This window comes from Osmerus eperlanus, chromosome 22 (assembly GCF_963692335.1).
Source record: "Osmerus eperlanus chromosome 22, fOsmEpe2.1, whole genome shotgun sequence".
Taxonomy (NCBI): Eukaryota; Metazoa; Chordata; class Actinopteri; order Osmeriformes; family Osmeridae; genus Osmerus; species Osmerus eperlanus.
The window spans coordinates 8,831,988-8,845,127 of NC_085039.1; the positions used below are offsets into that span (position 1 = coordinate 8,831,988).

The window sequence follows — 13,140 nt, forward strand, 5'->3', positions numbered from 1 at the left end:
AGGGGAGGATGGAATGGATTGAGGATGACTCAGACTTTTCATTTCCTATTTAAGTGAATTTGGCAAAAGCTAGATGAATGGACTGAATGGGCAACTAACAAACCTGGCAACCTGCCATGCATCCACTGCCACTAACAGCACTAACAATTGTTGCAACAGTTCTAATTTCACATGTGTCAATCAGCATTAAAATGAGTGTGTCTCTAATGACCAGAGGTCTGTAATTGATCAAAATTACAGAAGCTCAGTCAAAAAATTCAGTTGACATATCATTAATGAGTATCATTTAATGAAATCCATTTGAAAAAAAACTCTTTAAAGACTTTCATATGCAAGAGATGAAAGCTGCAGGCATACTAGCCTGCGGCGCTAGCGCTGCAGTGCTTAGCATCCAGATGCCAGGGCAGCTAATTAGCAAGGGCAGCTAATAGGAGCTCAAATCAGTTCTGGCTGAGATGAAAGCATTCTCCTAGGCATTGGTGCAGGTCAGGTGAAATCTCCACAGCTTTGTAAAGCTGTTAGGAACCAGACACAGGAAAATAGCATTACTTGTGGTTGGTTTTTATTGTATACTGTATTAGTTTACTCTTGATCTTATACATTTTAAATTAACACTTATCAAATACATGGTCTGATGTGTCAGCTGTATTTATGAATCAGTTCTGATATACATGATATGGCTACTGTACAGTAACACTTTGTACACAGAGTATTTCCCTAAGAATTGGTAAGAATATCTTGCTACAAACAAAGCCTGAGAATGAACATTCACTGAACACACACTAACACCTGCCACTTTAACTCAGCAAGGGTCACATTTTCATGACAATACAAAATAGTTGGATTTTTTTTTTCATCCATGTATATTCCTTTCATAAACCTATAATATAATCAGGTTAATATGTAGATTTCACTTTTACGGTAACACGTTTGAAACAATATTGTTAAGCTGTCATATACAAAAATATTTTGTCCACTCCGTGAAACACCCTGGGAATATAAATATCAACACATACATCCTGAAACAAGGAAAGAACATTTCAAACAAAAGCACAACACTGGTTTGGTGGACAGCTTTAGTGAGAGACAGCTTGACGTCACGCCATGGAGCTTAGCTGTCAGAAACACAGCTTTAGACACTTCAGGCTTCAGTGACTGTTATATAATTCAGAGGGAGAGTGAGAGAGAGAGAGATAGAGAAAGTGGGAGAGAGACACAGTGAGAAACAGAGAGACACACAGTGAGAGAGAGATATAGAGAGGGGGGGAGATACGGACTGCAGGGAGAGAGAGCAGGACTGTGAGTGGGAAACAGAGAGAGAGAGAGGGATAGCATGACCAAGGGTGAAAGAGAGAGACCAGCAAAATGAGAGGGGGATAGAGAAAGAGAGAAACAGAAAACATAGAGAGATGCAGTGAGAGAAAGTGAGGGTTACTGTATATGCGTCTGTGGGAGGTGTGGGTGGGTGTGGAGGCTAACCGAGGATCAGTGAAGAGTAACTCAATCTCATAACTCTTAAAAGAGAGACCTGAGGGCAGTAAGGCAGCGGATCCTCTCTTGATATTCTGATATGATTCTGGCACACTCAAATGGACACACATACACACAAACAGTACAAAACACTGGCATTCAGAATACAAAGTCCACTACGTGTGCCCCTCAAACTTCCAAGTAGTTCAAGTGATATGAATAACATCAGGGACAAGGGAGTCAGGTGGCTGAGCGGTGAGGGAGTCGGGCTAGTAATCTGAAGGTTGCCAGTTCGATTCCCGGCCGTGTCAAATGACGCTGTGTCCTTGGGCAAGGCACTTCACCCTACTTGCCTCGGGGGGAATGTCCCTGTACTTACTGTAAGTCGCTCTGGATAAGAGCGTCTGCTAAATGACTAAAAATGTAAATGTAAAAAAATCAACTGACACTCGAGTACAATTGGAGGACAAAGGAGAAGTGTTTAATTTCCAATTGGTTTGACTCTCCACGCTATCTGCTCTGTCTGGTACAAGTACCACCCCAGCCATTTCCAATTACCCAGCTAGCTAGGTAAACAGCAAGGGCTGGATAACTGGAGACTGAGTACAATGGCTTGGCAGATTTAAGGTGAAGGAGTAGGATGGTGCAGGAGAACCGCACTGCAGTCCTTTTCAGCTGAAACAAAAAGCAGTGAGAGGTTTAAACTGTCCATAGCAGCCAGATATAGGCTTGCAACAGAACCAAGCTTTGTTGCTGTGTAACCAATCAGAGGGGAGGTATGCCGTCAAAACAGAATTGACCATAGCAACAAAGCCGATGACAGCTACCTGTCACTGGTTGTGGTGCTTCCCTCCACCCATGCGAGAGAAAAGCGCTGTGCGCGGCGCCAAGATTATGGCGGGGTCACGGGATCACCACGTTTGATTGACAAGGATGACCTTTTGCAGTGTCGGCCAAGGACATCCTCGACAGAAGACTTGGAGCGTTCCTGCTGATGATGACTCATCCTAAAGTTTAACACTCACAAACACACACACACTGCTCTGAGAGGCTGGGTGAATGCTACATTGATGATTCTCTCAAGCATCATTGATTGGTCACAAAGGAGAGGTGACTCCCCTGCCCGGCAGCATTGACAGAGGTCCTGCAATAGAAAAGAATACTGCCTTGTGCATCTGAAACACCACCATGTCAGTTTACCACTTCAGCGTGTTACAGAGAAGCTAGGCTGTTCAACTACACAGAAACAGAGTATCTGTAACCCTCTACGTTTCCACACGTCAAAGGGCCAAAATAAAGGCGGGAAAGTCACATCACTGACACCTAACGCTGCATTGTATGGGTCTCATTGTATAGACTGCTCGCGACTGCCTATGCCGGGGTTGCCACGGCAACAGCTCCAGGGAGAGTCCCTTTGATCTCGCACGCACGCACGCACGCACTCGACAATCCACACCTGCAGGCGACCGGCCGGGCCGCCTCGCCCCTGAAGACTCCCGACGGCGACACACACTCAAGGGACCCATTGAAGGGCCCACTGAACGCCCTCTTTAGGGGACTCATGTATCAGCACTGGTGGTGCTACTGGAGAGCTCCAAGAGCTGGCCCCAAGAGTGTCCCCTTTCCTTTACTAGCACTAAACTAACGTGTTGGCTTTGACATGGATTGGTGCTTGTCCTTTAGAGCAGTGGTTCCCAACCCTGGTCCTCAGGGCCCACTGTCCTGCATGGTTTAGATGTTTCCCTGCTCCAACACACCTGATTCAAATGAATAGTCATAAGCAGGCTGCTGCAGAGCTGGATAACGACCCATTCATTTGAATCAGGTGTGTAGGAGCAGGGAAACATCTAAAACATGAGGGACTGCGGCTCTCGAGGACCATGGTTAGGAACCACTGCTCTAGAGTAAGAGACTTGGCTGGCTGGGTTTTGACTACACTATGAACCAGGGGTGTAGGTTTCATTACACGTGGGTGAGACATGCCACCCACTTTTTGATGGGAAATCTGTCAAGGATATTGTATTTAATGGCTTCATTCTCAGTTATGAAAAAAGCTGTCCCACGCATATTTGAAAACCAAACCTACACCCCTGATGTGTGCTGAAGCTTCATGTGTGAACGCAGCGTTAAACACAGCAGCACTGAACGGTGCGGCCATTTGTAGGTGAACAATCAGCAAAGGGGGTGAACTTGAGTGGCCTAAAAGGATGATTGAGGATTAGCATACTTCCGTGTCATAAAACCACGAGTTCAACATGTTTGTAGCGATTTTGTGTCATGATATACCAGGCACATTTTGAAGTTGTGAACTTTGTAAATAGAGCGTCGAGCTCCTGTCGTGATGACTCACTGTTGCAGTTTGTTAGCGCACTGTCTCCCATAAATGAATTTGAAAGGTTGTCCAATCAGAGGCAATTACTTATGTCTAGTGAACCACTTAATGTCAACCAACGATGTTATCTCCTAATGCTAATTATAAAGGCCTGTCAGTATTTAACATTACGTGCTAACTGCGGCTGCCAGGTTGTGCTTCTATAGGCTGCTAATAAGCATAGAAAACAGAAACAGTTGGACATGTGGAGGGGTTGTGAAATAGACAGAGAAAGGGGGGAGAGAGAGGGGGAGGAGGAGGAGGTGGGAGAGAGAGAGAGAGAGAGAGAGAGAGAGAGAGAGAGAGAGAGAGAGAGAGAGAGAGAGAGAGAGAGAGAGAGAGAGAGAGAGAGAGAGAGAGGAACAATGAACAAGTCAAAAAAGACAAATACACCCCAGACAAAACTCATATAGACTGGGAGAGAAAAAGCACACCAACCAATCTCTTTACGACACCCCACCCTTAACCCTCTGAACCGACACCATGTCTGGCCGCGCTTCAAGTCTTTCTCGAGGTTGAATAGCTGAAACTGTGACACTGCGGTGGCCATCTTGGATCATGGCCCCTCAGTCAGCCCCGCAAGCTGGGACTCCCTGTAGACTGCTGTCTACATGATGGAGCAGGTGAAGCCACAACACTCCTTGAGCAGGGTCAGGCCGGTCTTGGCGAAAGGGGACGAGGCCTGCTGGTTCCGGGATGTCACTCTCCTGGAGGGGGTGGAGCCTAGGATGCCGAGGGGGCGTGGCCAAAAACAAGGAGGAAAGGAGGGAGGGGGAAATCCCGTGTAAAATACGAGGGGAAGAGGGAGGGTAGGAGGATGTAAACAATATGGAGGATACATGCTATGGGTCTTTACGGGTTCATACTGAAGTATGGGTACAATTATCGCACACACGTCAGTATAGTTACACACATCTGTGCGTGCGCACACATGCACATACTATCATGCTAACACAGACATGCACATAAACTTGAATGAATTCCATTATCCCAGTTACAACTGAAATTGATTAAAATATGTTTTGCTCAATCTAACAGACAACCCCCTGAGCATATAGACACACAGCGCTGTGACTCAGATTTCAAGTTAAGAACACAATTGAAAACACAAAGGTTTAATCTCTCCAGGAAGCATAATAAAGAGAAAAAAGTCTCTAGAAGCTTATTTTCAGATAATAATCTTCAGCAAATGAAGCCATCAAAACCAACCCATGGATAACATGTTAGGGTACACACAAGGAATATCAGCCCCCCCCAAAAAATCAAATTACAAAAGAATTACAAACCTTTCTTCTTCAAGCTTTTAGGAAACTTTGACTTGAGGAAGTCTGCCATCTCCTTATCCTCCTCCTTCTCCCTGTGGTAAAGGAGAGCATCAAAAACAGTTATGATGGAACAGAGAATTGGAAACTTCTAATCAGAAACACTTCTCAAGAACCAAGTTTCTGTGTCTGTTAGCAGATACATTGGAACATTTGAGTCCAGATAGCTCGGTTAACTGCGTGAGTGTTACCTGTCGTACTTTCTTGCTAGCCTCGACACCACTTTCCCAGACACAACACATGATGGATCTGTTTCCTCTGCTCACTCCAGTTCCTCACATCTCAAGCCTCCAAAACAATCAATTATCACCCCATGGCTCCCTGCTTCCTGCCTCACACCTCCAAGAATCCCTCTGGGCGCATGCATGAAGCCTGGCTTCGTTCTCAGAACTGCGGGTGCTGTTCCGACTCTCCGAATCTCGAGAACTCGAGTACACAACTACACAAGCACACTGTTAAAGGCAAGAGAGGGCGCTGCGTAGGGTCTTCATCCGGGGCTAGCGTGCTAACTCTAGTTCAGAAGAACAGCGGAATAACAGGAGAGAGAGGAAAAGAGAGGGAGATAGACAGAGAAAGAGGGAAGGAGAGAGAGAGAGAATAGGAGAGAGGGAGATTGACAGAGAGAGAGAGGGAAGGAGAGAGAGAGAGAGAATAGGAGAGAGGGAGATAGATAGAGAGAGAGAGAGGAAAGGAGAGAGAGAGAATAGGAGAGAGGGAGATAGACAGAGAGAGAGAGAGGGAAGGAGAGAGAGGGAGAATAGGAGAGAGGGAGAGAGACAGAGAGAGGGAAGGAGAGAGAGGGAGAATAGGAGAGAGGGAGATAGACAGAGAGAGAGAGGGAAGGAGAGAGATGGAGAATAGGAGAGAGGGAGATAGACAGAGAGAGGGAAGGAGAGAGAGGGAGAATAGGAGAGAGGGAGATAGACAGAGAGAGAGAGAGGAAAGGAGAGAGAGAGAATAGGAGAGAGGGAGATAGACAGAGAGAGAGAGAGGGAAGGAGAGAGAGGGAGAACAGGAGAGAGGGAGATAGACAGAGAGAGAGAGGAAAGTAGAGAGAGAATAGGAGAGAGGGAGATAGACAGAGAGAGAGAGAGGGAAGGACAGAGAGGGAGAATAGGAGAGAGGGAGATAGACAGAGAGAGGGGGAAGGAGAGAGAGAATAGGAGAGAGGGAGATAGACAGAGAGAGAGAGGGAAGGAGAGAGAGAGAGAATAGGAGAGAGGGAGATAGACAGAGAGAGAGAGAGGGAAGGAGAGAGAGAGAGAATCGGAGAGAGGGAGATAGACAGAGAGAGAGAGAGGGAAGGAGAGAGAGAGAGAATAGGAGAGAGGCGGACGCGTGCCTCAGCCTTTCGAACTCCACGTCGTCCACCAGGAAGTCCCTGGTCTCCACTAGCTTGTGGATCTGCTGGAGAAGCTCCTCCTCCTTCTGACGGTCTTCGCTCGACTTGTCGTTATCTGCAGAAGACAACAGGACACACCGTGTAGCCATTTATGAATCCAAGCAAACATCTCAATGATGGGGAAGTGTGTGGGGAATGAAAAATGTGACTTCAGTGGCCGTAAAATCAAAGGAAGAACAAGATTCTAGCCTTCATGGTTCATTGTTGGGTTACACTATGGAAGTAGGTTGTCCCTCGAGACCCCCCCACTCAGCCGCAGGTGACCCTACCTGGTACGGACACCAGCTTCTGCAGCTCCTTCTTCAGGCGAGTGATCTCCTTGCACAGCTGGATGTCGTCCATCCTGCGGACAAAGGAACCGAGTGGTCGATGCCCCCGAACAGAACGGCGCTGTTCACATTGACAGGCGTTAATGACGGCGGCCATTTGCTTCCAGACTCTCATGTGAGGAGTCAGTCAGGATTAATGGATAGTCAGACTAGTCGGCGTGGCAGCGGGAGGTAGTATTGATCCCATATTACACACGAGATCTAGCAATCCAAACTGAAGTCAGGCCTGAAGATCATCTTTCTGTAACTGTGCTTGTCTAGGGGCTTTGTGTGATGTGTGTGAATGAGAGTGTATTGGGAACAGCTGATCCTATCTGATGCTCTCTGTCTGTCTATGGGATGTTTTCAGACCCCAGAGGGGCCAGTGCTATCACTCTGTCACGCACGCACACACGCAGGCACACACTATCTACCTCTTCCATCACTACCTCAGCCTGTCAGATAAGGGCAGGACATTACACAGGGACATGGTACAGCACGGAAGGTCTGGAATACAGATGACACACACACAGACAGTGCGTTGCTGTTATAGACTCCGCAGAATGAGAATAAATATCCATGTATTAGCTTTCAGAAGCGGAGGCCGAGGCAACCTCATTGTTACTTTAATGTGTGCCAGCTGGTGATTGTTCCGGTAGCTGAAGGGAAGGAAGAAGAGCTCCCAGACAGGGGACTGTGTTGACCGTGGTGACAACACTGACAACACTGCAGTAAACAACATATTTACTCCCCTCCCTTGCACACTTTTTAATCTACAGCGGGCAGTCCACACTCAATATCCGTGTTCCTTTAATTCAGACGACAAGAGAGCAGGGACAGACACAGGACGTTAACGAGACTGGGATTTAAATCCAGAACTTCAAGGGCGTGTGTGTGTGCGTGGGGGTTTAGAGAGCCGGAGGCCTTCCAGCACAGAGCCCGAGTGTGGAAAACAAGGGGTTCTTTCCAGGGCCGCGTGTAGGAGGGAACACGCGTGTCGGAGGGGAACACGCGTGTCGGAGGGAACACGCGACACTCACATGTATCTGAGCTCGGACTCTCGTCGGACCAGCACGTCTCTGATCCGCTCGATCTTGAACAGCTCGCCCTCGATGTCGTCGGTGGTGATGGTGGAGTCCGCCATGGAGACCACGTCTTCCTCCGCTGCACAGGGAAAAGACAAGTCAGTTTACCCCCCGGTCGAAGTCCGACCGTCCTGCTGTTTCGCGTCGTCTTTGCCTTTTGCTGCCGCTGCCTTGTATTTGTTCAGGAATGTGAAAGATGCTTCAGACAACAGACCTGCCGTCTGGCTCAGTTTTATTGTTTGAGCTAGAGAGATCAATATACCAACTCCCCCATCCTCTGCTTGCATACCTGTCTCTTTCGCACACACACACACACACACACACACACACACACACACAAACCACACTTGCACACAAAACAAAAAGCTAAGGATTCAACTGTCCCTGATAACACACACACACACATCATATAAATCACTTCCACATGAATACTAGTATACAATTACAGTGTGTTGAACTGTGGCTGACAGACTCTAATGAGGGGGTTTCGCGAGGCTGGCGAGGCTGAAGGAGCCACTGGGCGGAGATTCATTATGAGTGTATCGCCTCTAGTTTACACACTCTTCTTGATGATTGAGCAGGCGTACAGACACACACCGACACACACACACATACAGACACACACCGACACACACAGACACACGTGTGCATGGAAACTGTGCTGGAGTGGCGGGTGGGGGCAGGATAGACACAGTGGCACAAAGACAAGATAATGCAGTATTACACCTCCGCATGGCAGTGATTCCGTAACTCAGTAATCTGTCTTTCTGTCTGTCGACAGGTTCATGGACTATTTATGGAGGGTAAGGAGTCATGTGGCTGTATCCAACAAATCACTGTGTTCTTCAACTCACACTCAGGACTCATGCTAAACCGCAGAGCTGTTGAGAAGTACTGGCGATGTACTGAACTCCCCCGGTGGTGAGAGACGGGAGCTGGATGGGAGCTGTAATTACACTGACAGGCTATACCAAGAGACACCCAGATGGGGGGGGGGTCTGTACCAAGAGACATCCAGACGGGGGGAGGGGGGTCTGTACCAAGAGACACCCAGATGGGGGGGGTCTGTACCAAGAGACATCCAGACGGGGGGAGGGGGGTCTGTACCAAGAGACACCCAGATGGGGGGGGTCTGTACCAAGAGACACCCAGACAGTAAACCCTCCTCTCTTTCTCCACCTCAGCAACCCCTCTCCCCCCCGTACCTTAATCCCCAGACTACAGTCGGTGACTCATAGAGCGCGCAAACCAGGACCAAAAGATATGGAGGGTAATCATGTGAGTACTTAGACTGCAGCAGGGGTCCCAGATCAAATATCTGCCCAGCGGAACTCTTGGTGACGCTCCCTCAACACATTCTGAGTGCACACCTTTAATTGTTGACAGCTCTGTACTGTTCAATAGCTTTGGAATAGGATCAATTCACGACCCTTTGTAATTGGACGGTATATGTTACTATATGAAACATAGCAACGCGCAACCAATACTTTGCAAGTGAAAAACGTATTCATTAAATACATTGTTCTTACTGAGACAATTTAACGAAAGATTGTGTTAGTGTGAGAGCACCAGTCAGCTTAGACTATTTCCATCTTTTTCCTTTATCATTACCCACTAAGCAACTGACTATGTGTCAGACTATCCATACAGAAGAATACGCCATTTTCACTGATGCCTTATTGGTATGAAGTCAATGTTGTTATGTATGACCTTTCTTAGATGCAGAAGGAGAACACAGATGGCATGTATTTCAGTTCTTGCCGCACCTTGACCATTATCTCCAACTGTTCCTTCGCTTTTACCAAGCCTTCACTCGTTAGTACCGAGTCGAGCTTTGTTGTGTGTGAGAATCCCACTGACTGTGACGTGGGATGAGGTGACTTTGAAGCCTTTCTCTCTTGCGTTGCCCTCTGCCAAACACGCCAATAGCAACGCCACAATCCATCAGGCAACCAGCCAGGAAACGAGACGTTAAACTGTCCTCACCATCCACCTCCTTACATTTAGTCATTTAGCAGACGCTCTTATCCAGAGCGACTTACAGTAAGTACAGGGACATTCCCCCCGAGGCAAGTAGGGTGAAGTGCCTTGCCCAAGGACACAACGTCATCTGACAGAGCCGGGGATCGAACCAGCAATCTTCTGATTACTAGCCCGATTCCCTCACCGCTCAGCCTCCTTACAGCACTGTCAGCTGGACTGTAGAATAAATCCATCCGTCGACCTTCTAATAAAGAGACTACCGGGGGGGGGGGGGGGGGGGAAACTACAAAAAACAAGAAGAGAATCCCACCAACAAGCATCATATTGGCTTAGGTATTGACATGTAGAAAGAAATACAATTTCACCTTGCCTTATTTCCCGTGAGTCTGTGCAGTTGAAGTCTGCTTGGTTCCCTAATCATCCAACGACATTCACCGTCGCTTTGACCCGTCCCAAGAGGAGGCCAAAGACTAGGAGAGCTGAACTTCCACCGACATCATCATCATCATCCGCTCCAGTTCCTCCAATGTGCGTCCTACAATCTCTGAAGATTATTTTCAAATGTGCTTTTATACCCTCGACTCCTTAGCCAAGACTTGGCTCACATTAGAGGTGTGTTAGGCAAGGAAGTGCACTCAGAAACAGACAAAGAACCTATTGAATCACATTTCCTCCAGCCAGGGGAGAGGACTTTGACTTTGAAGTGCAGATATCTTAGACGGGAAAGGGAAAAGAGCTGAGGGAAGAGAGAGAGGGAAGAGAGCTGAGGGAAGAGAGAGAGGGAAGAGAGCTGAGGGAAGAGGGAAGAGAGAGAGGGAAGAGAGAGAGGGAAGAGAGAGAGGGAAGAGAGCTGAGGGAAGAGAGAGAGGGAAGAGAGAGAGGGAAGAGAGAGAGGGAAGAGAGAGAGGGAAGAGAGCTGAGGGAAGAGGGAAGAGAGAGAGGGAAGAGAGAGAGGGAAGAGAGAGAGGGAAGAGAGCTGAGGTGCATTCTAATAAGACTTGGCTTAAATGACCTGTGGGTGCTGGTGAAATGGAAAAAGAGAGTGTGTGATACACCGTGGAGCGTTAGTTGGCAGTTTGTCCAGTAATAATGAGTTGTGTGAAGGATTGTGCCTCCAAAACACCAAAACACGTACTGTAGCTTTCTCTGCCACGCACAAAGGATGCAGATATAAATAACCGCATATCTCCAGGGGCACATTAGGCTGGGTTACTACGACAAAGCTGCCCTGATGTCGACGTGGAGACGTCAACGCAGGGAGGAAGGCTCCCTGGAAGATCGTCGCAGGAGGTTCTCCGTACCTCGACGCCTCTGTACCTCAATGCTCTGTGGAGCCCCTGCACCCACACTCACTCAAACGTCAAGTCTCCCACAAATCAATCGTCGGAACAGGAACGTGACACATCTGATGTGAGAACTGACAGTAGTTATAAAAGGACTACAAGTTGGGTTACGAGCGATACACCTTCAAGGATGTTGGGAGCCGGTGAACAGCAGGAGAGAGCTCTTCGATATACACCTTGAATTTGATTGGCTTTGTTTCTATTCAATAAATCTTGACTTTGAACAAGACGACATTTCTTGAGCTAGATACCCTCCACTCGTCTAACACGTCCCCTCCCATCCTTTGTCTTCTCCACCTCCTCTCTTCCTAAGTTGATAACTACCCCTGACGTGTTGATTTCGAGATGCCACAACAGGTTTTCCAGGAGGGATCACTTCGAGGTCCACTGGGAGCCTGGCCTTTCAGGACACATTACCTTGAAGACCATCACCACCTCTGGGGGCTGTCTGGGATTGGCTGGTCTGGAGGTGGTAGATGCTGACGTCCGCTGACTGTTGCATTTGGGGACCACAACGGCGGAATGGGGAGGGGCTCTATATGAGCGGGCAGAATGGTGGTTGAAAGGGAGGGCAGGAGTGTGTGTCCCTGCCTCTGTCGTTTCTGTACGTGTGTGTGTGTACGTGTGTGTGTGTGTACGTGTGTGTGTGTAGTACGTGTGTGTGTGTGTGTACGTGTGTGCGTGTGAGAGAAGCCTATTCGATCCGCGCCTCTCACTTGAACTTCTCGAGTACCACGGAATCTTCTAGTTGTGCAACCAGAAGATACATGTCCTTGTAGACACAGACTCACACAAAATGGCAATCCTTAGAAATCGTTCTTACACTACTGTAGGCCCCTGTGTGAAAGCTGCCAGTCAAGACACACAGCAGCCCTCACAGCGTTTTTTAAATGAGGCTCCAATTTTGAATCTTTTTCTCCACATTTCCTTCCTTTCTTGCTTCCGCTAGTGTGCTTGTACCCTCCCTAATGAGGTGGATGTCTTGCTGACTGATGGACAGGTCAGAGTTTGGTGGGCTGGTAGGAAAGGAGGCAAAGAGGAAAGGAGAGAGTGAAAGAGTTAAAGAGAAAGGGAGATAGAGGAGGAGATATAGAAACCAAAATGTTTCTATAAGTTAGGCTCCAGTAATGTTTTACAGCTGATAAGTTATGTATAGCCTAACAGTGTCCCGTGCTCAACACGGTGAACACAAACTCTGTTGTCAGCATGAACACAAGTGATTCCCGCCATGTGTAGGTGCATTTGACTTGTAATCATCAATCCTATTTTACAATCTGTACCCACATACGCACTCACGGAAGCACGCACAAACATACTGATAGATAATCAGTACCATTTACATGCTTCTCTCAATTTAAATACCTGCATGCGACTCCTAGCATCTTCAACTGACGAAGTGCAAAAGTTTGCAAATAGTATAGCTTAGTAAACAAGTAATAGGCTGCCCAATTTAAAAGATGTAAACGAATACCTGTTTTAGAAGTGTCTGTATTCCATTTAGTGCATTCCAGGGAGCCGTATTGATTTGAGGATCCTCGTTCACTTTCCATATTAGCGATTTGATTTGAACAGCTGGACAGATGCGCTCTCAAGCTTAGAGCAGCTCGCAAAGCGGAGAGGGAAATGCAGCGTGTGCAGTATTTTATTTAATTCAGTCACACAAGAAGCATGCTACTGAAGAAAACGTTTTCACAACATGCGGGTGTGGACTGGTTCACCGTTGCCTGTGGTTCTTGGAGTGCGCAGCCGGTGAGCACGGATCATGTACGCAATAAGGCTTTGAATGGCTGCAAACGGGCATCTCAAGTAAACTCCATGGCGCCACCTTGTGTTAACATCGTATCATATCACCTGCA

General features: G+C 47.6%; 1 protein-coding gene across 1 annotated transcript; it reads right to left on the reverse strand.

The window, feature by feature from the left end:
- Positions 1 to 4,125: 4,125 nt before the first annotated feature.
- pik3r6a (phosphoinositide-3-kinase, regulatory subunit 6a) lies at positions 4,126 to 13,059 on the reverse strand. Its single transcript, XM_062448469.1, has 6 exons — positions 12,756 to 13,059; positions 7,914 to 8,037; positions 6,835 to 6,908; positions 6,511 to 6,620; positions 5,128 to 5,203; positions 4,126 to 4,564 (listed from the first exon to the last, which is right to left on the reverse strand). Exons 1-6 carry the CDS (start codon positions 12,832 to 12,834, stop codon positions 4,449 to 4,451), a joined length of 579 nt encoding a protein of 192 aa, XP_062304453.1. The 5' UTR covers positions 12,835 to 13,059; the 3' UTR covers positions 4,126 to 4,448.
- Positions 13,060 to 13,140: the final 81 nt, after the last annotated feature.

Excerpts from the sequence above, each read along its gene's own strand:
- pik3r6a (XM_062448469.1), bottom strand. The coding sequence starts at position 12,834 with ATGGAAAGTGAACGAGGATCCTCAAATCAATACGGCTCCCTGGAATGC. Across the intron at positions 8,038-12,755 it reads TACAGACACTTCTAAAACAG|CGGAGGAAGACGTGGTCTCC; the intron begins GTATTCGTTTAC and ends TTCCCTGTGCAG. Across the intron at positions 4,565-5,127 it reads TAAAAGCTTGAAGAAGAAAG|GCTCCACCCCCTCCAGGAGA; the intron begins GTTTGTAATTCT and ends TCGGCATCCTAG.